This window comes from Rhynchophorus ferrugineus, unplaced genomic scaffold (genome assembly GCF_030347505.1).
Source record: "Rhynchophorus ferrugineus isolate W39M unplaced genomic scaffold, kcgeb_rfMv2 rfM4, whole genome shotgun sequence".
In the NCBI taxonomy this organism is placed as follows: domain Eukaryota; kingdom Metazoa; phylum Arthropoda; class Insecta; order Coleoptera; family Curculionidae; genus Rhynchophorus; species Rhynchophorus ferrugineus.
In genome coordinates this window covers 56,658,299-56,684,994 of record NW_027472583.1, presented here as the reverse complement: position 1 = coordinate 56,684,994, position 26,696 = coordinate 56,658,299, and the positions used below count along the sequence as shown (strand labels likewise).

General features: G+C 33.4%; 3 protein-coding genes and 1 non-coding gene across 5 annotated transcripts; 2 read left to right on the top strand and 2 right to left on the bottom strand.

The window, feature by feature from the left end:
* Positions 1-1,333: 1,333 nt before the first annotated feature.
* On the bottom strand, positions 1,334-5,998 carry LOC143196420 (1,5-anhydro-D-fructose reductase). The gene is made up of 5 exons (XM_076404090.1): positions 5,762-5,998; positions 5,607-5,710; positions 5,356-5,556; positions 3,185-3,435; positions 1,334-1,687 (listed from the first exon to the last, which is right to left on the bottom strand). The coding sequence occupies exons 1-5, from the start codon at positions 5,889-5,891 to the stop codon at positions 1,387-1,389; spliced, it is 987 nt and encodes a 328-aa protein (XP_076260205.1). The 5' UTR covers positions 5,892-5,998; the 3' UTR covers positions 1,334-1,386.
* Positions 5,999-6,309: 311 nt separating this feature from the next.
* On the top strand, positions 6,310-6,382 carry TRNAK-CUU (transfer RNA lysine (anticodon CUU)). The gene has a single exon. It is a non-coding gene; the product is annotated as a tRNA-Lys (tRNA).
* A 1,148-nt stretch (positions 6,383-7,530) lies between these two features.
* Positions 7,531-9,690, bottom strand: Rox8 (TIA1 cytotoxic granule associated RNA binding protein Rox8). Its single transcript, XM_076402464.1, has one exon. It carries the CDS (start codon positions 9,520-9,522, stop codon positions 8,422-8,424), a length of 1,101 nt encoding a protein of 366 aa, XP_076258579.1. The 5' UTR covers positions 9,523-9,690; the 3' UTR covers positions 7,531-8,421.
* A 214-nt stretch (positions 9,691-9,904) lies between these two features.
* Gcn2 (eukaryotic translation initiation factor 2 alpha kinase Gcn2) lies at positions 9,905-23,996 on the top strand. Of its 2 annotated transcripts, none has more exons than XM_076402454.1 (26): positions 9,905-10,080; positions 10,141-10,310; positions 10,367-10,610; positions 10,667-10,803; positions 11,104-11,213; positions 11,264-11,512; positions 11,570-11,731; positions 12,029-12,227; positions 12,282-12,531; positions 12,585-12,833; positions 12,893-13,050; positions 13,912-14,180; positions 14,241-14,381; positions 14,471-14,762; positions 14,819-14,958; positions 15,013-15,152; positions 17,237-17,373; positions 17,440-17,588; positions 17,645-17,829; positions 17,881-18,114; positions 18,168-18,381; positions 20,509-20,642; positions 20,697-20,863; positions 20,944-21,181; positions 23,327-23,484; positions 23,543-23,996. In XM_076402454.1, exons 1-26 carry the CDS (start codon positions 10,024-10,026, stop codon positions 23,667-23,669), a joined length of 4,710 nt encoding a protein of 1,569 aa, XP_076258569.1. In that variant the 5' UTR covers positions 9,905-10,023; the 3' UTR covers positions 23,670-23,996. The 2 variants fall into 2 exon arrangements, with proteins under 2 accessions (XP_076258569.1, XP_076258570.1); XM_076402455.1 differs by having other exon boundaries at positions 9,907-10,080; positions 10,667-10,782.
* The last annotated feature ends 2,700 nt before the right edge of the window (positions 23,997-26,696 follow it).

Genomic DNA, 26,696 nt, shown 5'->3' with positions numbered 1-26,696 from the left:
CATTATAAAAATCGAAATTAATTTTCCCCCACCTCACTAATTCAAAAACAAATTGATTTTTTTAAAGAAATTTATTGTAATTAGTAACACTATTAAATAATAATAAAATAAACGCAAAAATTCTTTTTCACTTTCCAATTATTTAATTGAAATTAAGTCTCAATCCCCATTATTTTTATACTACTGGTGATAAATATGATTAATACAGATTTCTAGAAAATATGAATGTAGCTTATCTTTAATTTAATTTAATATATTCCTGGAATGGTCAAGAAATGTTTGCAATGGTAATTGTTATTTATGTTAAAGTTACATACATAGAAGATACGATATTTTTCGTATTATTGTTATAAGAAGTATATAATAACCCCCAATACTACACCAAAAACACTTAACACTATCGTTGTTATAAAAATGTGATGTGTTGCTAGACAACTGATAAATAAACAAGTGAAGTGGAAGTTTTTGGATTGCCATGCAGCTGTAAGAGAGGGTTTGGTTTTGAGTTCGATTGACCATTAATTTTGTTTTTAATAACTATTCTCTCATGTTAGTTTTTTAATTTAATTCTCCGATTTTAATACAATAAAAATCCCATTTTTTGTGTATATATTAACTAATCACAATTTATAAGTTCAAACATTGTCATTGTCATTATTTTCACTATACTAGTAGCGCTATCTATTACATATATTTTATATTAAACATTAAATTTAGACTGATGGAACTTTATATTGAAATTAAACCCACATAGATTTTGTTTGAACCATAACAGTTTTTATTTTTAGAGATAATTTTATGACACCTATGATTTGATATCCCAACATATATTCACAATGACAAGCTATGAGACATTTTTAAAACAATACAAATTGAGAATGCTTCTATGTAGTTAACCCGCTATACAGTAATCTTTTAAAACTTTATTTTGACATTAATTTCATAGTTAACATAACCAAAAATGTTAAAGTGATATAACATTCACGAAATATTTGATATATTTTACCAACATAACAACTATTTTGGACAGAAACGTGCATATTTTGTAAACGTTTTTGTGTTTTAGTGTTATAATAATTATGTCAATGTCACTGATCGGAAATGTTAATACAAGAACATAGCACTCTATATATAACTCAATTCTTTTGGCAAAACCAGAATTGGATTTAACCAAAATATTATTCACAGTTTGCATTCACCCGTTACAATTATAAATGTAGCGTAAAAAGTATTTGAAAAACCTAAGACACAACGTTATTAATTATTTGAAAGCTGTTACGTTTTATTTCGCGTTAAATATCTCGATTTGATTACGTCGATTGAAATAAAACAGTTGTTGTTAAACGCTGAATTGTTTTTATTTATTATTTCGATTTTACAACAGTCTTATGTCTTTTTAAATGGGTACTCTGGATGATTCTCCACGCCTTTGAAGAAGAGGAAGTTGAATATCCGACCGTCTTCGCCCTGATCCAAATCGTTTAGTTTACACAGATCTTCTTCGGACAGTTCGAAATTGAACAAGTCGATGTTGCTTTTAATTCGATTGGGATTTGTACTTTTTGGAATAACGATGACGCCGTTTTGTACGAGATGCCTTAGGAGTATTTGACCAGGGGATTTTTGGTATTTCTGCGCGAGTTCATTGACCAACGGATGCCCGAGGATATTTGGAAAATTTTCTAACCTACAATAAAAAACTAGAATTATTAACAAGTTCAATTAAAAAGATTTATGTTGAGTTAACATAAAGTAACTGGTGTAGAATAAAGCTACAGTCCTTCCAATAAAACAGCCAATGCACGTCATCAAGATTTACAATATAACATTGTCGTTTCTGTTTATAGTCAATTTAAAATAACTCACGTCATCTTCATGACGAATGAATTGCCTATCTCAATTTGTAAATTCTTTATAAAATCCGACTATATTTTCTTTCTCATTTCATTCTAGTTAAAAAGAGATACAATGCTATCTGCTACAAATGTCGCCCGGTTGCCAAACGTCTGCAAAATTCCCCAAAACATTCGTTATTGATAATTGCAAGTTATAAACCGGCTAACTTTGTTTTGGCGCTTTGATTGTTTTGATAAACTTCAAAAACATCTAAGGAAACTAAGAAGAAATACAGTTAATATGACTTAACAAGGCAATATTACAACGAAGGCAACAAGAACTAAACGTACAAAGTAAAAAGAAAGATGCTTTCCAATGAAAGTAAAATAAAGTTAATTACGTGGATTAGGCCTTCATATGAAAGCACTACATTAAAAAATGCTCCTAGAACTCTACCTCATAGGAGGGATGGGAAAGAGTTCAATGTATATAAAATAGAACAAAATGATAACCTATAAACTATTGTGACTATATGTATTGTGCATATTTGTATTTAAATTGTACTAAAAAACACTAGCATTGTTGAGAGATAAGAACTAATCCTTTGTCCTTAATTTATTAAAATAAATTGAATTGAAAGTAATTGAAAACGTTTTAGAATAGGACAATATTCTCCTTCTCATTTTATTCTAGTTAAAAAGAGACACAATGCTGTCTGATCAGTTCGAACACGTAAACTAATGAGCCTGTTAAAGTCGTCCAGTTGTCAGACGTATGCAAAATTCTTGAAAGCAATGGTGATTAAAATTTATAACTCTAACCGATAAACTATTGTGACTGTATAATTAATTGTAGTTTTTAGATGTACTGTAATATTAAAATAAATTATATTTGATAACATTTTTCTTCAATTATTTTACTTAGATTAGAATTTTGTTGTATCAACAAAATAACTTTGAACAGACTAGTCCCTAGTTCCCAATTAATAGACAGTGGCCAACTCTAAAAAGTCAACAAACCCTAGTATAATTATATTTACTACTGAAATTACACTGTCAATGACATTGTTGACATTGATTATACTGATAAGAACTAATTCCTTGTCTACAATATCAAAAAATATCAACAAACACATATAATTATATTTTGCACTGAAATGACATTACCATTGACATTCATGACCCTCGTACAAACGAATTCCTTGTCACTAAATCTAAAAAATGTCAACAAGCTTCCGTATAATCATATTTCAGATTGAAATCATATTATCAATAACATTTTTGATATTAATAACATTGATAAGGACTAATACCCTGACTGCAATATTACAACATATCAACAAACTTACGTATAGTTATATTTTGTACTGAAATGTTTCTGAGCTTCTGGACTGCCCAATGGTGAGTAGGCTGTTACAGCGACGCCCAACTTTTTGCATAACTCCCGAAGATTCTTCTGCTGTAGATATGCATGTGACTCGACTTGCAGTACCGCTGGTTTGATGACGGAATTATTGTACAGTCTTTGTAATTGTTCTCCGTTAAAATTGGAAACGCCCAGGGCTTTAATCAACCCTTTGTTGACCTGTTCCTCCATGACCTGCCAAATGTCAAATATCAGAGGTGTAATACAGATGATTTTTCGAATTTTGTAGTATTAATGTTTTTTAAACGTTTATTTTGGGCTCTTCTTTTTACCAATTAGGCCAATTGAGATTATATTTGTTAATTCTCAAATTTTCGCTCTTGTCTGTAGAAAATTAAAAGTTATTAATAATATAAATCAAAATTCATTAAATCATTAATATATCATTATATATATTTATCAATAAATATAATAATTGCAAAAAGCAATTTGTCTTAGATATAATCATTTCAATAAAATATCCAACGTACGTCATCAACCCCGTAGAATGTATTGACAAATTCTATTTATTAATTAGCATTACACTAGTTAAAAAGAGACAGAGTGAAGTCCGATGAGCCGGAACGTGTAACAAAATCTGGTCAACACCATTGTCATATGTCAATGTAAATATAATAAAACAACTCTAACTTACAAAATAGTGAGTCTTTTTAAGGTATTTTCATGACATCCTGCAACATCTCAGGCTGAATTTCTTCAATTTCGTGACGAATGTTGTCGTTAAGATGTTGAATCGTTTGGGGTTTAATCACACAAACTTTTGATTTTAAGAAACTCCATAAGAAAAAGACTGGTGCTGTTAAATCCGGAGGTCTGGCTGGTCATGCTAAATCGCCACTTCGCGAAACTAGTCTTCGTGGAAAAATGTCATTCAATAATTGAATTGTTGAACGAACTGTGTGTGCTGTGGCCCCATCTTGCTGAAACCACATGTCCTCTAGTCCTTGCTCTTCCACAAGTAAATGTCGAATCATGTCTTGGTACCGTTGAGCAGTAATAGCAACAGCAACATCTTGGTCATTTTCAAAAAAATAGGGACCAATGATGTTTCCAGCATGAATACTACACCATACAGTTGATTTCACTGCAATGTAATGATGTTTCATGAATTAATTGAAGATTCTGTGTTCCTCAAAACCAACAGTTCTGTTTATTGACGTGGCCACTGAGAAGAAAATGAGCTCCATCGCCCATTATCAATTTAGACGAAAAATCTTCAATTTCACCAGACAGCATTAGGATTGCACTACTGTACTCTGTGTAAGATCTCTCGATAACAATTTTTGGACTAATTGAATTTTGTACGGGAACAATTTCAAATTAGTTTTCAAAATTCGCCTTAAAATGCGTACAGACATGTGTAACTAGGAACCATGTCTCAGAATTGATGTTTCTGGAGAATCTGCAACACTATTGGGCACCAGAGCTACATTTTCAGCGTTATTGGACGTCCGTTATCTTCTAGAACGAGTTCTGTCTGCTGTCGTACAGTACTGTCGAAAATTCGCATGTAAACGATAAATTGTAGTTTTGTGAGGCACTGGATGATTAGGATATTTTTGACGCATTTTCCACTGAGTGGCAATTATGGAACGATTACTTTCAGTAAATATTGTCACTATTTCTGCTCGTTCTTGTGGCATATATTTATCCATAATAAAAAGTTGGACGTCTACACAATACAATGGTTAAAGCGAAACTAAGTTAAACATCACATAACCAAGATGGTGCGCAATCAAAATGGTAGCAGGACTTTTGCCCCCAGTTACTTTAATGTGAAAATAAATTATAAAAAATATTAATTATATAAGTTATAAATAAACTGTTATATATGTGATAACATTATTTTTGTTTCATTATTTTATTTACATTAGCACTTTGTTGTCAGAATCCAAATAAATGAAAACTTAAATTTCGTACGGCAACGTTGCATTATAAATTTTGATGACGTGCATTGGCTGGTTTATTAGGACTATTGCTTGAACACTAGGAATGAGTTGACAGATGAAATTGTGGTTATGTTATTATGAAATATGAAATGTTATAAGGCCAGGAATTTTTAGCTGCACATTAATGAATAGGTGTTTGACTTACCTTCCAGGTCTCGACAAAATCTACAACATCCAAACTGAAACAGCCATCTGGATTAACAGCCGGAGAAAGGGTTTCTTCGTTCAGGTGAAAACTGAATGGCATGTGCATCAGATACAAATCGATATAGCTCAACTGTAATTTCTCTAATGACATTTTCAAGAATCTCTCCACATCTTTGGGTCTGTTACCAAAATTGGGTAGCTACAAACGAATAATAAGCGAACCTGAACACTCGCAATACGCGATATTACTTTGGTGGTGAGAAATAAATCCTCCCTTTTGCCTTTCCCGCTATCCAACCATTCTCTTATGGCTTTGCCAATGGAGTCTTCATTGTTATAATTAAACGCAGTATCTGCAAACCAAACAACGTCACCGCCAGTCTGAAACAAACGCGAAAACTTACCTATATGTCTGTATCCGACCTCCAAAGCGACCTTAACTGCGTTTTCCACTTCCTTCGGTTGGGCTCTCCACGTACCCAAGCCCACTACGGGTATCTCCAAGCCGCTGCCCAGAAGTTTGATTGTTTTCATTATTATATCAGCGGTTACACGAACTATTTTTTAACAGTCTCGCGCATGAAACAGGAATGATTTGATATTATCCTGGTCAACTATACGGATCTTGACCCGATCTTGAAACTATTTTTAGTCGTTCGGGCGATTTTGGGTTATGGAAAATTTAGTTTAGGACGAAAGTCACCTTCCCTCGGAAAATTAGAAAAAAAAAACTAAAATTCTAAGTTGTTAAAGTTGTTTGTTAATAATATTTAAAGCGTTTAAAATTAAATATAGACTTATGTAAATGTCAGTATGACAGATTTTGATTATTTCATTGCTGGTTAATTATTGAAAATAATAATTAAATAGAGTCAGTAATTTTTATAACTAAAATTATATAATATATAGCATTGCGCTCTTTTTTTATGTGTAATGCAACTAGATGGCATAAGCCCGGCTAGCTCAGTCGGTAGAGCATGAGACTCTTAATCTCAGGGTCGTGGGTTCGAGCCCCACGTTGGGCGAATTTTTTTTCAATCTACATATATATTTAAATCTTAAAATATTATAATTCTTTAGATCTAAAGTGCTTATTATTAAATATTTAAGGTTTCACTTTAAAATTGTTAATAATAACAAATAAACTATATAACAAATTTAAGGAAGTTGGTGTACTTCACATTTACTAATTAATAAGTAACGGTGCAATCGAAACCTATTGAATATAACTATTATATTTTATTTTTATTACTTTTAGTAATGTTTATTTACGGCAACATTATTAATGATAATTCGTAAATTATTTTTGAATTTTTCATGAGGTTAGGATATTTATTTATGATACAAACACCACTTTTATTTAGAGCCAAACCTAAGCAATGGAAAAAATGGCAATAAAAATTGATTATTCTGTTTTTATTTATCATTATAGTTTAATTAGTAAAACTATTGAAATGAAAAGTTCGTTACGAACCAGTTCAGTAATATAAATTTAGTTCTAAATGTTGGCACTCTAATTTTATGTTGATTTTTAGATAAAATTAATCATTAGATGGAAATAATTTTTTTTCTAGAAAAAGAAGAAATAAATGGCTTTTTGTGTTAAAAATTTAACGAAATTTCAAGTACAATGTGTAAAATAAATTAACCGAATTATAAATTCAATATACCGTCAGTTTAGGGATACATTTAGTTACTTTATATTTATTTAAGGGTAACGATATTCTCTGTCAAAAGGCGTTAAAGCAGTTTTTCAAACATAATGAAGATTTAGCTTTAAAGTTATTCTATTTTCTCTTTATATAGTTAATTCATATTCATTCCGTCATTTTATACATATTTATTCATTATATCGATTTAGTTAGATACAATGATTATATCAGCTATCCCTTAACTATTTGCTAGCTATTTTTAAGACATCTTAGAAAAATTTGTTAACTGAAGTAAAATATTTAATCAATATATTACCAATACTAGTAGTTGTAAAGAAGTTATTGTTAACCAAAAACAGTTAAGATAAATCAGTAATGCTTCGAAAAAAGAAACATAACTTTATCCACGGTTAATTAACACTTACACAGCTAATATTAATCAAAATTATCTATGTTACAGAGTTTTATTTCTGTACAAAAACAATAGTGGGTTCGAAGGCTCAAAGAAAAAAACTAAAACGTCCCAGACCTTAGATTTTATTAACAACTAGCTTAATATACATTTCGTTATAAAATTCTGCACATGGTACTCATGTCAAACAGCCAATCGCACAATATATGTTCGGAAAGAGTTATCCATTCATCTTTCAATCCGGCTATAATTAATAATCAACTGAAAACTACAGACAGCTCAATGTACAGGGCAATCTACAAAGGATCGGGTTTAACTTTCATTCATTGTTATGTTATTTTTTGATTATCACATACAGTTACTTCCGCCATAGATGCCTATGGGGGAAATCTGTATGCAAAAAGTATCATTTATATAAACCTATTGTCGCTGAAACGTTAAACAAAATATTTGCCTTTTAATGAGAAATACTTGAATTTTGAAACTATCACACTCAAATCAAGGGAAGAATCCTTACACTCCTCTAAGATATTTTCCCTTGTCTGATAAGTACCATCATGCTTAAGTGTTTCAGAAAATTATGCAAGATCATTTAATAAAGGTCTACAGTGGTAATTTACAATGTATGTTTTTACCAAAAATAATAGTCACAATTTTTAATTTTCCATTATAAATTTAAAGTTTAAATATACTTGTCCCGGGCCAATATCTTTTGATTTGTTAACCTCACACTTCATTCAATCTAAATTTGTCTAACATTATACTGAGAAACGTTTAAAAAGATGGCTCCGATTCTCCATCCTTAGAGGAATTAATGATTGAATAAAACTGCACTTAATAAAAAAATATATGTATGCATTTTTGCAATTAAATTTAATTTTTAATTCCCCTTAAAATGGTTTTGGACTATTATTTTATGGCATGATGGTACTAGCACTCCAGTTTATATCCAAATTTAACACTTCTCGAATCACTAAACTATATATTTGAAAAAAATTGTTCATTGCGTTGGATATTTGTACATCACGGACATGTTGGATTGTTGGCCAGTGGGTCCTGACCATTGTCCTTGTGGAGGCACCATACAATATTGCTGTCCAGCTGGGTACTGATATTGTTGGTAAGGGTATCCAGCAGGCATATAACCAGCATTATAACCTTGCGGATACCAGTATCCTGTACCATACCCATAGGAATACTGAGGTCCAGCTGGTGAGACTGCAGTGCCAGAAGCTGCTACTGTATTTACTTCTGGGCCCATACCACCATTTTCTTTTCCCCAAAAACATTTAACTGTATGACCATTTATTTCTGTGTTGTGAATAGTTTCGATTGCATGTGTGGCACTTTCCTTGGTAACAAATTTAATAAATGCATAACCTTTTTCTTTGAAAACACGAATATCCTGAATTTGTCCAAACCGAGCAAAAGTTTTTTGCACCAGGTCTTCAGTTAATCCACTTGAGAATCCACCACAATACACTGTGGTATTTGTAGGAGAACTTTGGTTATACACCTCATCAAAAGTGATTTGTTTCTTGTTTTGAGGAGCCTTTTCAGTTCTTGGAGGTGGGGGCTTCCTGGTTGACCAATTGGTCCGAATAGAGCGAGATCCAAGCCACTGCCCATTCATTGCTTGTATAGCATTTTCAGCCTCAGCTTTCTTCACAAACGATACAAAAGCATATCCCTTTGATTTAAGAGTTTGTGGATCTCTCACAATTCTGCAGTTGGATATTTCTCCAAATGGAGCAAAAGCTTCTCTCAAAGTTTCAGTCTCTATTTCCGGCGAGAGATCTCCGACAAATATGTGATGGTGGTTTGAGGTATCCGTTTTGGGTTGATTTCCTGGACTTGTGGCCCAGTTCACTTTCATTTCTTTTTCTAGAAATACACGTTTATTCATTGCAATCAAAGCTGTTGAAGCGGATTGGTGATTCGTAAATTCTACGAATGCGTACGGATCATTTCCGGGTTCCCGAATAATTTTACACCCTTTTACCGGGCCGATTTGTGAGAATAACGTACACAACAGGTCCTCTGACACAGATATGTCCAGATTGCCTACATAAAGTGTCTTTGGGTAAGTTTCTTCCGACATGTTGGGGCCGGCACGTTATTTATACTTTTAACTCACTAATTTCTGCTCGTTCGACACATTAATCAAATTATTTACTTTATAAAACAACTACTTTACAAGCGGTAGATCAATGACGATGACAAATAACAACGAGTTAACTTTTTCCTTTGCTGTCAAGACACCTGTCACTTTTACAAATAGGGGAAAACAAAAATAACTAAAACTAACACTAAATATTGAAAAATAAAATTCCAATTAAGTTAAAACAATCTGTGGTTTAATTTACTGTATGATATCCATATTAAATGCTATTTCAATATATGGTGGAACAAATTATTATGCATATTTAAGAAAATATATAATTTCCCAATATCTTTCTTCTAATTAAAATCCCTATAAAATAACCAGATTGTCCTTGGCATTTTAGAAGGATTTCCGATTGATTTTATAATTGAGGTTATGGAAGTAGTTTTGGAAATATTTTTTAGTTTTATTTACAAAATGTAAGCAAAAATATAAAACATGTTTAACGAAGAGAGTCCTCAAGCGCTCCAAAAAAATGAATTTGAAGCGTTACAGGTTAAAATTAATGAACGCCTCTAAACGTCAACATTTAAATTACAAATTTTGTCTCTGCAGGGAATTTTCGGCAATGACTTAAAAGATCTAAGAAAAAAAGCTGCATGGAATAAATGGACTCCTCTGAATTTGTCTATATCATTAATGCCCCAACAGGGTAGTTCAGGGAATAAGGATGTTTATGTACAACTTGATTTACATATTATATGCTCCGATGACTACCCATTGAAGTAAGATAATAATTTTCTGTGCGTTTCATTTGTTCGTAATGTCATTGTTTTGATAGAAGGCCAAAAATTTTATTAGAAAATGAGAAGGGCATGTCTCAAGCTAGTTTGCTTACGCTTCATCAAGAGTTAGAGGAAAAAGCCAGGGTCCGTGAGGGCACTGAAATGATATTTGAATTATGTCAACACATTAGAGAATTCTTACATAGTCATAACAAACCAGCTATGAAAAGTTTCTATGATGAGATGTTGCAAAAACAGGAAGAAAAGAAACTACAAGAACTGCAACAAAAGCAACTTGAGGTATTATTTATTTTAAAAAATTAAATAAAAATTGTTTTATTATTATTTATTTTTAGAAAGAACACGTGATGAAGGAAGTAGAAGAGAGGAAGGCAATGTTGAAGTATGAAGTACAGTTGAGGAAAGAAAGGCAAAGAAGTGTGTCAGAAAATGAATTTGATGAAACATCGAGGCATGTACATTTTTATAATGGGTATGTTTTTAGTACAAAACAGTATTTACATTAACTATATTGATTATAAAAATAATAACACTTTGTCATAATATTTATTTATAACCAAAGTGTATTTATCAGTAGTCTTTCATATATAATATTTTTAAAAATAACAGGAAGTGGGATTAAGATGTGACACATTTTATAGATATATTTGTTATTTTATATTATTGTATTTTAATCTTACGTAGTTAATGTAGTTTTTCTTACATCAGTGGGATATCAACCTGTAAATAAAAGTTAATAAATAAAATTTGGTTAAGAACAATTTTTTTATAGAAAGAGACAAAATAGTTGCACTGAAAATATTGAAGAGATAATGTGTGGTCATAATGGAATAGTTTTGTTGCAATTCGATACTAGGGAGATAGAAAGGGGCCGTTGCATCAGTAAGTAAAATGAATTTGTTATGCTTCTATTTAATTGTATCTTTATTTAGGACATAATGAACCATATAATATTTTATATACTGGCATTGATAAGCAATCTGGAGAAATAATGGAAATATCTCAATGGACAAAAAATTGTGATGAACTTGATCATCTTTTAAAACACATCTCTAGTGTTGAGCAAGAAGTAAATTATTTGACAAAATTGAAGCATAAAAATGTTTCTTCCTATGCCGCTTTAAAGCATGAAGTGGTTGATAATAGGTTAATTGTCTATGTACTAAAAGAACATGTGTCTGGTAAGAGTGATAAAACAATATAAATATGTGTGTGTATTAGATTTGGGAACATTTTAGGAACAAGTTGTAAGTCACTGTTCACCATTCCCAATATTAAAATTGACATTGGATATTTAAAACATATTGCGAAAGGTGTACTCACTGCTATTGATTATATGCATAGGAATAATGTGGTCCATAAGAGTCTTAATGATTCGTGTGTTTTTGTGGCTGAAAAAGGTAGGCAATATTTTTAAAATTTTTGTTTTTTTCTGTAGTCTCTTAATGTTTATTTGTTGATTTATTCATGGATTATGTTCTCTTAGTAATATTTTGTTATTAATTATTGGATTTGGAATTTACATTCTATTATATTTCTTTAAATTTTATATTAAATAGATGAAATAGAGTGACGTATAAGACAAGTTTGTTATCTTAAAATCAGGAATCTAATGTTTTTGTATATCTTAAATAAACTGAACTTGTAACAATAAAGAGAAAACGAGTTAAAAACATTTAGAATTTATTTTGTTTTAGGGATAATCAAAGTATCAGATTTCAGTATACATAAACGTCTTTGGGATATACTTTCATCTGTTCATACAAATTATACCAAAAAAACTGACATTCTAGATTTTGGGAAGTTTATACTGACGTTATTGGGACACAATCCACATATTGATGACTTAGAAATTCCGAATGATTTACAGAATGATTTATATGACCTGTTGACAAAGTATGCTTTATATTTTTCTTTAATCTTTGCTTAATTGAGGTTTATTCTGTTTAGGTGCCTACATAAAGACGAAAAACTTCGTTACCCTGCCAACAAGCTTTTATGCCATGAGTTTTTCCATAGACCTGTTGAAACTGGTTCTCCACAACATGTGGCAGTAGAACTACCATTGGAGAGAAATGTTACACCTGATATTGTTCGTAATATATCATTAGGATCTTCGACAAATAGTCAGTCTCGAATTAGCAACGAATTTGAAATATTGGAGCATTTAGGTCAAGGTGCTTTTGGTGATGTTTTGAAGGTAAGTCGTGATGACTGTGGTGTATACTTTGTACGAAATTTAATAATCTTTAGGCACGCAACAAGTTGGATGGTGGTTATTACGCCATCAAACGAATAATGTTAGATCCGAAAAACAAAAATCTGAAAAACAAAATTATTAGGGAAGTGACGTTGCTATCGAGGCTGAATCATGAAAATGTCGTTCGCTATTATAATTCTTGGATAGAAACCACTATAATTAAGGGTACCGGAGATGAAGAGTCAACAATAAGTACCACGACTACCGAGTCTAATTCAAAGGCGTTAAACAACCACAAAAAGGCAAGAAATATTGGGACTAATAGACGTTGGTATTTTCTGACGGCTTTCTCTTTTAACAGTTTTCGTTAAGTGACGATATAGAGAGACTTGTTCCTCCGAGTAACAATGTGAAAATTTCTGTAACTTTCGATAGTAAATCTCAAGCAGCATATGATGAATCTTCGGAAGAAGATGATTCCAGCGATGATGATGATGCGCTTAAGCCACCTGAAGTCAAGTAAGTCAAGTTTATTATGTTAAACTCTTTAAATTGATCAATCTTAATTGGATTTTGGGGACATTATGTACATTTCAACCATTAACTTATAGCTGATATTTTAGGATTAGTATTGTTCTATGCTATTATATTATTCAAAAGGTTGAACGCATCACAGAAATCTGAGGAACTCCCCGGTCGATTATTCATCTTTCTCTTGAATTTATGATTATAAGTAACTAAAGATATTACTTTCTTTCTGGTTCATATTTTACTTATTCCGAATGCTATTGGAATTTATGCTTTACAGTCTGTTATATTTTCCTCTTAATTTATCTATATAAAATGCAATGTTGGAAAATATAGTGTTATTGTTAAGAAACATCAAATTGGTTATGAAGAACTGTTGGTATTAATTGGTTATCAGTTACCATGCCTGTCATTACAAATTTTTCCAATAATTTATCATCATCATCAACTAATAACTGGTCTATAAGTTGCTGATGGTGTCTCTGGACTTCGAATGTCCTTCATCAAATTTCGACAATGTTGACAATCGACCGCAATGGTTAAGGTATTTGTTTCGGGACAGATGGTTGTGTTGCCTACTTTCTTTTCACTTTTCATTTCACAAACATGTTTAAAGCATCATAATCTGTTCCTCGATTCCCCGCATCCCGAACCTATATATTTTCTTTCATATTCTCCCTGAGAGAAACTCGATGAATCTGTCGAGTCGATCTCGAAGTCGTGTCATCTTGTCTGACTACACACGATACTGCGATACATATTCGTATTCTAATATAAAATAAATATTTAGGGATATTATTCCTTGTTTGTTTAGTGAAAATGAAAAAATGGGAATCATAAATTATTTTTAAGGTTTACAGCTGCCGACTCAGACTCGGACAGTATAGTTTTCGAGAGAGGATCCGATTTCGAGTCATCTTCCAAAACTAGCCCCTCTACTAGTTTATCCAAATCAGCGAATTGCTTTGCCAACCAGAATCCCGAGGAGATTGTTGAGCAGCAGGACCACCTATACATTCAGATGGAGTTCTGTGAGAAAAGTACCTTGAGAACCGCTATCGATAATAATTTGTATAAAGATTCCGATAGGGTTTCGAGATTATTTAGGGAAATCGTTGAAGGTTTGTTAGTACAAATAGTTGGTGATTTAATCGTATTTATGGCGTTAATGATACCTTTAGGTTTGGTTCATATTCATCAACAAGGTATGATTCATAGGGATCTGAAGCCAGTAAACATTTTCTTGGATTCTAATGATCATGTAAAAATTGGAGATTTCGGTCTTGCCACAACCATAGCGATTAGATCTAAACATGTTGATGGTATGTTTTAGTTATAGTATGAGTTATATTTGAGATAATTTGTATTGGTCTTGCTACAGAATCATCATTGAAATGTATTGATTTTTAAGGTATTACACGGAGCCAAGTGGAGAGTTTAAAAGAAGATATTGCGGATGAAAGTAAGACTGGACATATTGGAACTGCTTTGTATGTTGCTCCTGAAGTGAACGCTGCAGTAAAGGCATGCTACAATCAGAAAGTTGACATATACAGCTTAGGTATTATTTTATTTGAAATGTGTTATCCGCCTTTAACTACCGGAACGGAGAGGATCAAACTCTTGAGTAAATTGAGGACGCAAGACATTAGCTTACCAGCAGACTTCAGCGATCCAACCGGCCGAGCCACCTTTTTGATTAAGTAATTTTTCGTCACTTTATATTTTTTTCCGGTTGGTGCCACGTTTCGAATTTCAGATGGCTGTTGAATCACGATATTTCCAAAAGGCCCACTTCCCAAGAATTACTCCAATCCGAATACATCCCTCCTCCAGTTGTGGAAGAAAGGGAATTGCAGGAACTAGTCAGACACACGCTATCAAATCCGCAATCAAAAGGTTGAATTTGTCGAAGGAATATTGAATTATTCGCTTAAAATCGTTCATTTGCAGGATATAGATATTTGATCTCATCGTGCTTTAAGCAGGTTTTTACTCCCGCTCAAGATATCACTTATGACAGGGATTCTCTAGCACCAACCAGTTCAAAGCCTCTCAATTTGTATGAATATGTTCGAGAAGTATGTGTTAAGGTATGTTTTTAAAGATACTTGTTCCCTGTTATAAAAATGTTACGTATTTAAAAGTAAAAATCATTTGAGTCCTTCAGAACAGAGTGCTTTGTATAAGTTGACTGAATATATATTATTTAGTTCTCCATTTATAATGTCAAACATTTGTTTTTCTGTTTTCGTATGGAACACACGATTTCAAGTATTTGGTTTTAGATTTAGTATGGGATTGCATACTACAGGTGTGTTATCTATCTCGTTTTGTTTATTTTTTATCTTTTTTCTGTTCGAGAACTATATATTATAATTATACAACTTTAATTTTGGACTAAGTCAAGGTTTCTATAATATCCCTGGTATTTTAAACTTTCAAGAAGATGCATGGAAATTTTGCATTAAGAGCAATAAATGGAGTTAATTGTTCTTTAATGGCTTGTATTGTCAAAAAACTTTCCGCTTCTTGAATTCTTTGCTTCAATGGCATCAGATTTTTCTGTTTTTAGTCGTGTTTCACTGCGTCGAGAGTAAATTTAATCTGCAGCCTCATTATTTAAATTGCAAACATGTATAAAGGAATGTAAAAATCACTGAGACTTTTAAGATATCTATCTTACATCAGCTTGGTGTAAACAAAGTGGCCGTCTTTTTTATTTACTTTCAGTTGTATTCACTGACTTTGGAAGCCGAATACTTTCTTCTGAAATACATTAATCCTTGTCAGACGTCTTACAATGACATCATTAACTGATTAGTGTTAGTGCGAAACGATTCGTTGGTTTTATTTGTCATTTAAGTTGGTGTTCTCCAAGGAAATTTGGTCTCTTCCACAACGTAGTAACATGGCTGTAATTGTATGTGCAAAATGCTTAATAAGAAAGGCGTCCAGTATGATGCTACAAGAATCTTGACTGATCTTATGTTCGTTGATGATAGAGCTATATTCGCTGATACGGTTATTTGAACTTCATTCCTTCCGTCCTTTGCGATATAGTTCGCATTGAGAAATCATACGGCTTGAGAATTCATTGAAGAAAAGATTAAAGTATTGATAATTGACTGATGGCCAGCTGTTGTAAATATCAACACTACCTGGTGACTTCAAAAAGAAGAGGAGGTTTTATGTATATGACTACTGTATATTTTTTTAAAATGTTTGTTCGCCAATTTCTCCATCAATTATGGACCAACTTTCAAAATTATTTTTTATTCGAAAGAGTCCACGTCCGAGGTGGTGCCATTGGAAGTCAGGATCTGTTGGGGGGAGAAGGGAAATCGAGGGAAATCCTCAAGTTTCAGACACGTACAAAGTTATCACAAATTTTTTATCGAAAATAATGAGATATTTGTGTGTAATGTTATTGTTGAACTGGTATAACGGAAGACCGGAAGTCGTTCAGTGCAAAAGCCGTTCAGTTTGCTTTTTAAACACTAACCATATCATATGAGAAGCCGTATATTGCAGGCGACAGCCTCTATGGTGTAGTGGTTAGAATGTTCAGCTCATATGTGAAGGTAGTGGGTTCGATTCCCGGCGGGAGCAACGATTTTTTGTTGTTGTTCAAGTTTGGTTAGAACATTTGTCAAATCATCTGGGTTACTTAGCGGACCCCGAGGCCTGAAGCCTTCCTTATTTTCAATCACGGTTTCTTTATTCCTGTTTTTCCTTATACGGGTTGCACCTCTACTTGAGCTACCCATTGTAAGAGTTAATAAAATAACTATTTTATTAACGTGTAATTTATTGAATAATCTAATGCTAAAAGGGGAAAAATAAGGAGGAATTAAGTTTCAGGCTTCGGGAACGCGCCTTAATAGAATAATGCGTGTGAAAGAACATTGCTACGTTAGTCTGACATCTGTAAGTTTGAAGTAATGATGTAACGATGCTCATAGAAAATATTCTGTGATCTGAGAATGTATTATGGAAGAGCCAATAACCAGCGTTGATACTGAGATTTGTTGAAGAACGTTTGAAGTTATCTCTGAGTGCAGGCGGGTGGATTGTTAATGAGGTCGAAGAATTTGATAACAGACCTTGAAATTATTAGAAACAAATCTTAGCCATTTTGTAATGTTTTGATATGCTTCACTGTTTATTATTCCAGATATTTAAGCAGCATGGAGGACAGAATCTGACCACACCTTTATTGATACCAAAGACTAAATTTTATGATGACGTTGAAACGTGCGTGAAGTTGATCACGCATTTTGGTAATGTTGTTTCATTACCGCACGATTTAAGGTCGGTTGAGTTTGTAAATAAAATGTTTACCAGCGATTAACGCATACGTTTATGGAATAATTTTAGAGTTGGATTTGCCAGATACGTAGCTTGGTACAATATAAATTGTATGAGGCGTTATGCTGTTGAAAGGGTTTATAAGGAGAAGAAAATATTTGGTTTCACGCCAAGGGAATTTTACGAGTGTGCCTTTGACATAGTTAATCCGACTAAAGGTATGCTTTCACCAAAAGCAGGAATATGCAATGCAGAAATAATTTTTTTTTGGTAGGGAATCTCTTATTGGATGCCGAGATCTTATATATTGTTTATGAGATAGTAAAGGAGCTTCCGGGAATTAGAAATAAGCATTTCATTATAAGACTAAATCACACAGCACTGTTAAAATCCATTTTGTTACATTGTGGTCTTAAAGATAAACATGAGGAACTGTATCGATTAATGTCGGATATTAAGGTAACTTAAATTTTTTCAGTTATCCTTAATAGTTAGTATATTTTTGTTTAGGATGGTAAAGTACCCAAAAGCCAAATGGAAATATTCTTGATTAATAAAGGCCTTTCTGACAGTATGATTCACTTGTTAATTAATTTCCTGCATACAGAATTTGAATTTAGCAAGGTCTCCAGTTCTTTCCAAATGATTACTAAAAAGAAGTCTGGGGAGGCTTCCGTGTTGGCCAAGATGGCCTTGAAAGAACTGAAAGCCATTGCTAGCCATGCCGAATTGTATGGTATTGATGTAAGTTTGTTAAGCTTAATGTTGTTGACTTGTTCAAGCAGTAAACTTTTTAGTTTGACTTTGTAATCATGCCTGGTTTGATATACAACATTCAACAATACTCGGGCATGATTTGTCAGTTCGTTTGCGAGATCAAGAGGAAGAAAAAACATGACAGTAAGGAAGTAGTTGCGGTGGGCGGTCGATACGATTCCATGATTGCTTATTACAGGGGTATTATGGAGCAGACCAATATGATAACTAAGGACATTCAACAGTCTGCAGTTGGTAAGTAGTATACGTAGAGCATTTAATTACAGGTCAATTGAAAAGTCCCCGGCCTATCATAGTAAAACACATTTTTTTGACAAAACTAGTTTTTTTTATTCATCATAATTCCCTTCAAGGGTGATACACTGATTATAGCGACTCTCCAATTTTTGCTTCAAAATAGGCCTCAGTTTCGGCGATCACCTCTTCATTCAACGAAATTTTTTCTCAGCGAGCATTCTTTTCAGATCTGAGAACAAGAAATACTCGCTGGGGGCCAGGTCTGGAGAATACGGTGTATGAGGAAGCAATTCGAAGTCCAATTCATGGATTTTTGCCATTGACTTGTGACACGGTGCAATGTCTTGGTGAAGCAGAGCTCATTGTTTTTGGTCAAAAGTGAGCTCGCGTAGCACCCACTTTGCACAGAGCTTTCTCATACCCAAATATTCGTGTGAACGTGTTCAGTCGATATCTTTAGAGTATCTGCTATTTCATTCAATTTCAATTTACGGTCATTCAAAATAATTTTGTGGATTTTTTAAATGTTTTGGTCGGTAACAATCTCTTTTGAGCGTCCACTGCGTTCACCGTCTTCGGTGCTCATTTCATCACGTCTAAACTTAGCATACAAATCCTTGATGGTTGATTTTCCTATGACAATATCCCAAAACTCGGCATGAAGCCAAGTTTTTGCTCGAACTGTATTTTTTCTTTTCAAAAAGCAATATTTTATCAACACGCGAAATTCCTTTTTATCCATTTTTTTCACAATAACAAAAGTTGCTTCATTCAAAATGCTATAATTCACAAACTAATGATCCGACAGCTATAAAATTTATACACCCATCTGTTGAGGGTTAGGGCTGACTAAAAAACATGGATAGTCTAGTCGCGCCATCTACGTGTCAGTTGATCTGTTAACTATTAAAGATTTCGGATTCACTATTTTATTCTTTGTTGGCCTTAATATGATACTTGTTTTGATTTGGTTTAAAATGTTCGTTTTTCCACTGTGTTGGTATTTCCATTTCACATTATTTTTGCTTTTTCTTTGTTTAACTTTTTTTTCGTCAGTGTTTTGTCCATCTTTTTAATTTCCTTTTATATTATATTTTCATCCTCCTTTATTATTCAAATCTTCAATTTTTTTTTATCATCGATCCCTTTTTTATTTCGTGTTTAAGATTTTTTTAAAACCATTCCTCTAACATCCGTTTCATATTTATCCGTTTTCTCCTGGATTCTTAAGAATAACTTTGATGGTGTACAATAAAAATTAATTTTGAAATAATGATTTTACAACTTTCAAGTTTTTCGTTTTCAACCATAGTACATTTTATTTTCAAATTAACACGAGTTTGTTTAATGCTATATAGAAAGTTCTATTTCTTCTTCAAATATTTTTTATATATCATATTTTTTCTTTATTATTTTGCTTTTTTATTTTTAAACCGATTTTCAGAGAGGTGGTTATTTACTAATATATATAATAGCTTCAGGCATATTTTCTATTTTAAAGGAATATCAAATTTTGGTTTGTTTTACATTAACATTATGTTCATTATCTGGTCATCGTTGTTTCATTTCTATAACACAACATCATTTTATTTTATAGTAGAAGATCAGTTCACAATTTTTTTTGTCATTGCTTCCTAAATGCTTCTAATCTATTGTATAAACTTTTTCTATACCTCAGACTGCAATTTACTTTTGACTAAGTTCTTATTCTTCTCATAGTTATTTTATGATTCTAAAATTTGTGTTACTTTACGCAAAGATCTGATTTAAATTCGAATTTGAGTGTTCCTATAATCCTGATTTGTTTATAATTGAAATTTCTTGGAAAAAGGGAGCTCATCTGGGTCTTGCTATTATGAATTCTATCTGTACAAGGCTGAGAGAAATTTAGAGAGTGGATGAAATTTTTCAGTCTACAACTTAATGTTAATAAAAACTCTGAATTCCATTAAAAGCTGTGCCGAGGTTTATGAAGATTTTATTAATTTATTGGTTACAAAGGTTCGAGCTTTAGTTGTGTTAATAATGTATCTTTCAAGCGTCGATGGGCATTCCTCAATCATGTCGCCTTTTGAATATTATTTATAATTTAATTTTAATCCATCAATCGCCGTATTTTTTAAGGTATTTCAATATCTTTGGACAAACTAGTACAAGCGATTCAAAGGGAAGAATTAGAAGAACCTCTGAGACTTGATCCTTTAGACACGGTAGTGTGTTCGATCGGATCTAATGAACTATTAAAAGAGAAGACTAGAGTGAGTTCAAAGCTAAACAAACGATACGTGTTTCGTGCAATATCGATTTTTTAGATTTTGAAATACCTGTGGTCGATGGGCATCAAAAGTTGTATGTTAGAGGAAACTTCTGCCGTCGACGTGCAAGAACAACTCATCAGGATTGGCGTACCGCAAGCATTCATCTTCAAAGATTCAGATACAATACGCGTAAAGACTTGGGAAACTACTTCAAAGCAAAAGTATGAGCTGTTTTCTTTTATTATATTTAAAATCTATATTTTGTGGTATTAAATAGCAAAATTATGGTTGCTCTTTATAGCTTTGACAAGTTCCAAGAGAAGAATTTGTCTACGATGGAGTTGACTGAGAATTTACCCAAGATATTCAAGCTCCGTATCGATACGTTAGCGGAAGGAACCCAAACAAATAATACAGTATTAAGATCTGATAGTAAAAATTCCACGACGGAGAGGAATGGCTCGGAACCCATTGTAGAAATTTTGCTGGTGATGCTGGAAAAGATTTCGTCGAGTGCAAAAAGGAGATATGAAACTCAGGTAACGGTTTATGTACATTTTGTTGTAATTCTGATCTTAGTGATGATAAAATGTTGGTTATGATTGAGAAGTGGTTTATGATTACTTGCCATGGTATATGAATTAGCATATATCACATAGAAATCTCATTCATGCAATTATACTGGATATTTAGAAAAATGGGGCGTTTATAATAGTGTTTACTTCAACCATGCTGTTGGTGCCAGAGGACTTTAAACATTCTTCACAAGATTCTCGTGGCTGTTGCCGATTTACAGCCATTCTTTTACAAGCCATTCATGGTCTTGGATATTGAATCTTCTAGTTTATTCTTCTGAATAATTCTCTTTGATCCTTTTAAATTTCTTTTGGAGCGGCTCTCTGCGTTTTCCAACCAAAAGTCGATTTCGCCACGGAAATTTGTGAGATATTCATTCCACAAAATCAACTGCATTAACTTTAACATCTTAGTTAAATATTCTCATTTTTTAATGCGATTTTGTAGAGAAGCACGGAGTACTTGCCTTAAGAATGCTATTTAAAACACTTTATACTTAGGCGACTTAGGCGACAAGACTGTCCTCTTACTGTTGCGATAGTCGCGGGTTCGAATTATGCTGGGGCACGGATACTTTATATTGGTGATTGTAATTGTATAGACAACAGTGGAAAACCCGACAAGGGGTAACCGTCCCAATCACGCCAGTAACCAGGTTGGGTAAGACCGGATATCTTCTTGGATGGCCTCTAAGTTGGTCACTGGCCAATCGGTAGGTTTAATGCCGAGAACCGTAGTTCGGAGCCCCCATTAATAAATAAATCGTTTTGCGTTTGCACGCAGGTCCCATTGACCATCACAAAGATTTGGAAAAATTTAATTTTTAGGAAAATGTTCAGTTTTTAAAACTAACCAAAGCACACAGTGAATACAGGCGAATACGGAACGAACATCAAATCTATACCTACTTGCTTGTTGGCTATTGCCTCTTGGCTTGCGTTTTCATCACATCTTTTAAGTCTAACTTGTATAATATTTATGAACGCTTCTACAACATTTGATATAAGACTTATATCCCAATAGTTTTTATAATCTTGACTATCTTTTTTTCAATATTAGAACTATTACTATATTTTACTATATTATATTAGAAGCATTAGTAAAACATCAGTTGTATTTTATTTTGAGCAGAACATGCTAATGAGATGTAAAACAGTGCAATTTCCTACAAAATTCCTTTAACTATTCAAAATGCCCTTTATTTAGTTTAGTATGCTGATGCTGATGATGACTATGTCATGAATTCTTATGAAAGACATGAGGAAAGTTTTAATCACTCAATAATAATTAATTATGGTTTATTAGTATAACGAATTGTTACAATTTGGTGGTACATAAAATCATTTGAACCCGTTTTTATTGTTGTTAAACTAGAAGCTATTGTAGTAATATAAGAATATAGTGAAAGAGTACATCAATCTTATGTTTTTATGATATTTTCTAATATCATGATACAATATAATAGGATACTGATACTATGGAGGTTATATTCAGGTATTCCGTGCTGATATGCTCTTGATGGAGGAAGATGAGAAATATTAGTTATTGCTAACATTTTAAAGTTTTCTTTTACTTTGAAAACGCAAAATTTCTTAAAGTAGTTTTAAGTTTTCATTATTAAAGTTTTTTTGTGTTGGATTTCTACCGATACCAATACTACAAGTGCCAAGTTGGGATTGTAAGAGGCATGAGGGAGATTTTCCAGGAACACTCTGACGACAAGGGTTGTAGCTTTTGACAACTTGAATTTTTCTGCCATCATCCTGATAATCAGTGGAGATCATAACTTAACATTTCTATCGTTTTGACTCGTTGTGAGTGTTTCCCTTATCATCACCAGGATTTCAATGCAGGTCGTTTTCTCAGTTTAACAAAACATTTGATGGCGATCCAAAAAAGCCCATTTTTTGTGAAACCTTTGCCACTAAACCACTTCTCTCTTAGTTTCACTACTACTTACCCGTTAACCTTTCGCTAACATGCTGGAAAAGAGACAGACTTTGTACCCAAATGAGTGTGATTGTGATGGAAATAAGATTTGTTCATAAGAGTATTTAATGGTTTTATAGTTTTATATTATCACGAAGATATCTTTACTTTAATTTCAGGCACGATCTCAGCTGGATACAGTCTTTACAAAGTTAACTGGCACCATAACGGTGATAGGAATTCTGGCTGAGTCAAATATCGTGAGTACGTTGAGCTCATACCTAGATTTCGCCTCGGAGAGTAAATATCACAAATCTATCGAAGGTTGCATTTCAAAGTATGCGCGAACTTATTCGAAATGATCTCATTTTTTTAATTATCTGTATATTTTCCAGACATCAGAGAAATAGGGATTACATCCACAAGATCTGCGATGATATATGGTCTGCGAAAACGCGAAAAACTAAGCCTGCTATAGTTTTATATAGTTTAAGCGACAATTTTTATAGATTGTTAATTTAAGTGCCAAAAGAGATATATGATTACAAAACTATTGTGTTCGTTTTACCTGTGTTGTTTGATTTTATCGTTTGGTTTTATATTGTGAAATTTTATCAAAAACAATTATCGATGTTAAAAATTGACATTTTGTGAGTGTATTGTCGGTTAGGGACGACAATGAGTTTTTGTTTAATTTTTTAAATTTATCGTATGTTATTTTGCATACTGAAATTATCTGGAGAGTTATTACATCGGCCTTAATATTGTATATGATTATACACTAAATTGCGACAGGTATCTAGTTTTGTTACATCAGATTTTATAAAATAAATGCTCTATGAGAACATACTTCTTTTGTTTTTTTTTAAACCTATTCTTGTAATATCCTAATTTGGTTAAGAAAGGCAATATCAAAATGACAGGACAATCTTCTTTGTGCTGCAATAATCGTCGATTTAAATGTATTATGTATGCATGCCCGGTCACTGAGACTTGCCCTTGAGTAACGAGTTGGATCGGTTTATGTGGGACTGCCTCTGAGCTTACCAATACACTAAATCGAAACCGCCTCACAACTGATTACTACTGCACCCGCAAACCGGGCAGCCGTTATTGGGCACGAGGGACCCGGTGAAACTAACTGTTGATTCGCTATCTTGAGTTAAACTGGGTGCTGTCGTATCGGGGCAAAATTTATGACTGCAGGGACTGGTAAGCCCCCAGCATGTCAACCAGCTCTCGAATAAGCGCGTTTTCAGAAGAACTTGAGCCCAGTTGCTGTTTGTGGAAGGATTGAGATATGAAGTGCTTGATTTCTGGAGTATCAGTTCCTCTGTGAATTTGATTATTTCTGACAAGCTATGGAGCATTTAAGATATTCCTGACGAGCTTATTTTGGAAGACCTGATGCCGTTTCACCTGGTTGGATGTTACAAACTTAGACAAGTAGACATTAGATCTGTAGATGAGTACGGACTGGATTAACATCTTGTAAAATGATCATGTGATGAAGATCGAAAGTCTGCTAGAAGGACAGACCAGAGGCGATAGCAGGTTTGCAGCAGGGCTGTAATGCAGTATTGCAACTAAACTGTTGGTGGAAGAGAAAACCTAGATATATGGCTTCATTCAGTCATGGGATGGTTGCCGTGTCTATCTAAAGTTGCGGAATACGCAGTGCGGAATGCTTTTTATGGAAAATGTAAACTACTGTTCTGAAGTCTTCCTTGAATGGTGTCTTCTAACATGGATTCCGTGAAGAAGTTCGTGTCGTCAGCGTAGAACGCGATGACAACGTGTTCTGTTCTCGGTAGATCTGAAATAAAAATGTTAAATAATGCGGGGGTCAAGGGAGAATCTTGGTGAATGCCAGCGTTGACAAGTTTTCGAGTAGAGAGATATTTTCTGATCATTACCTGAAATAATTTGCCCGAAAGAAAATATTTGATGAGAGCGGTTAATTATTCTGGTAAACCTAGCCTAAACCTAGCCCGTCGCGCTAAACCTTGTCAAAAGTTTTGATTAGGTCCAGGAGTATTGCTTCAAGCTTCTGACGATAGTTAAGGGCGTGTCGAATGTTTACGGCTAAACGGGTGACCTTTTGATGATGTTGTTTGCCTTGATGTAGCTTTTGAGAGCGTACAGAATGGCTCTTTCAGCGAGCTTTGAAATTGCATTGTGCAGGCTGATAGGCCTGTAATCTTAAGGAGAGGATTTTGCGCTTTTTTGGGTATATCCGCGATGTGCGCGTATTTCCAAGATGCTGGGAAATGTAGCCTCAGAATGGTGTTGATTATATGAGTCAGTTCGCGAGCTGCTTGTGCGGAATCTTTTTCAACTGTTACAAAAACTACACACTGCACTAGTTACAAAAAAAAACTACACACTGCACTAGTTACAAAAAAAGTTATCTATTATCCACTACACATGCAATTTGGATTAGATGACTGTGGATTATTAGTCCTGTGGATTTTGAACTGGGCTTATTACGGAATTGGGCGAGTTTCAGGGACCCTTTTGCGATCCCAATATCCCGTTTGGAACTGGAATAGTGTCAATTATAGGGGGATGAGTCTTCGAGAAGATATGGATTTTTGAATTATTAGGTATTATCTGAGAAATGAGAATTAAGTATAACTTGGATAACTTAGACTGAAAGATCTGTGATAACTTGTAATCAAGCAGATCAATTTAACCAGGGACTTTATAGGTTTTAACACAATTCTACATTATTGGAAAGTTGAGAGGTGGGTTTTTTCAGTTTTAACTTACCTAGAATATAAGTTATCGGTGCAATATTATTAATGCCTATGTCAGAGAAATAAATAGCCCTAGTGGTTTTGGATGGAATAAGGAATTAAACACGTAAACTTATTTATATTAGAAAAATTGTAACATATTGTTATCGTTCACCGTTTTCAAAAACTGATCTGTAATTTGACTTTTAAATGCCATGAACGTTTTTGATTAAAGGTATTAATAAAATTGAGTCGAAATGTTAGTTTCATTGTTAGCGAAGAGATGGCGCTCCATAATTGTATAGTGTAGGAATGTTTTCTATGGTAGGAATGTTTGTCGGGGCGGTTGATCGGAATGAATGGCTGTCGACGCGATTGCTTGTCTGAACACTCACTACCATTCTTGGAAGGAATTTGCACGAAAACTAAAAACACTGGTTGAATCAAACTTGTTTATTTTAACTTATGAGTGATAAATATGGTCGACGGGAGAACTGACAGGATATTAGGCATATTAGGTTAGGTAGAAGAAGTATGGTAGCGCCGTGGAAGTGGTACTGTTACAAGGGGATGGAGAAAAGAAAAGAGAGCGAGACGTCGCCGTGATGGTCTTTTATAGCCTGGAACTGCATGGTACCAATCCACCGGCGTTGCCAACCTTTGAACTTGTTGGTGAATGCGTGGTGGCCTAAAGGGTCGTGGCGGTCGCCACAATAGTATAGGAATGTTCGTCTTGTCGGTCGAAATGTGTGGCCGTCGACTCGATTGTTTGTCCGAACACTCACTACTAATTTTGTGGAAGGAATTCACA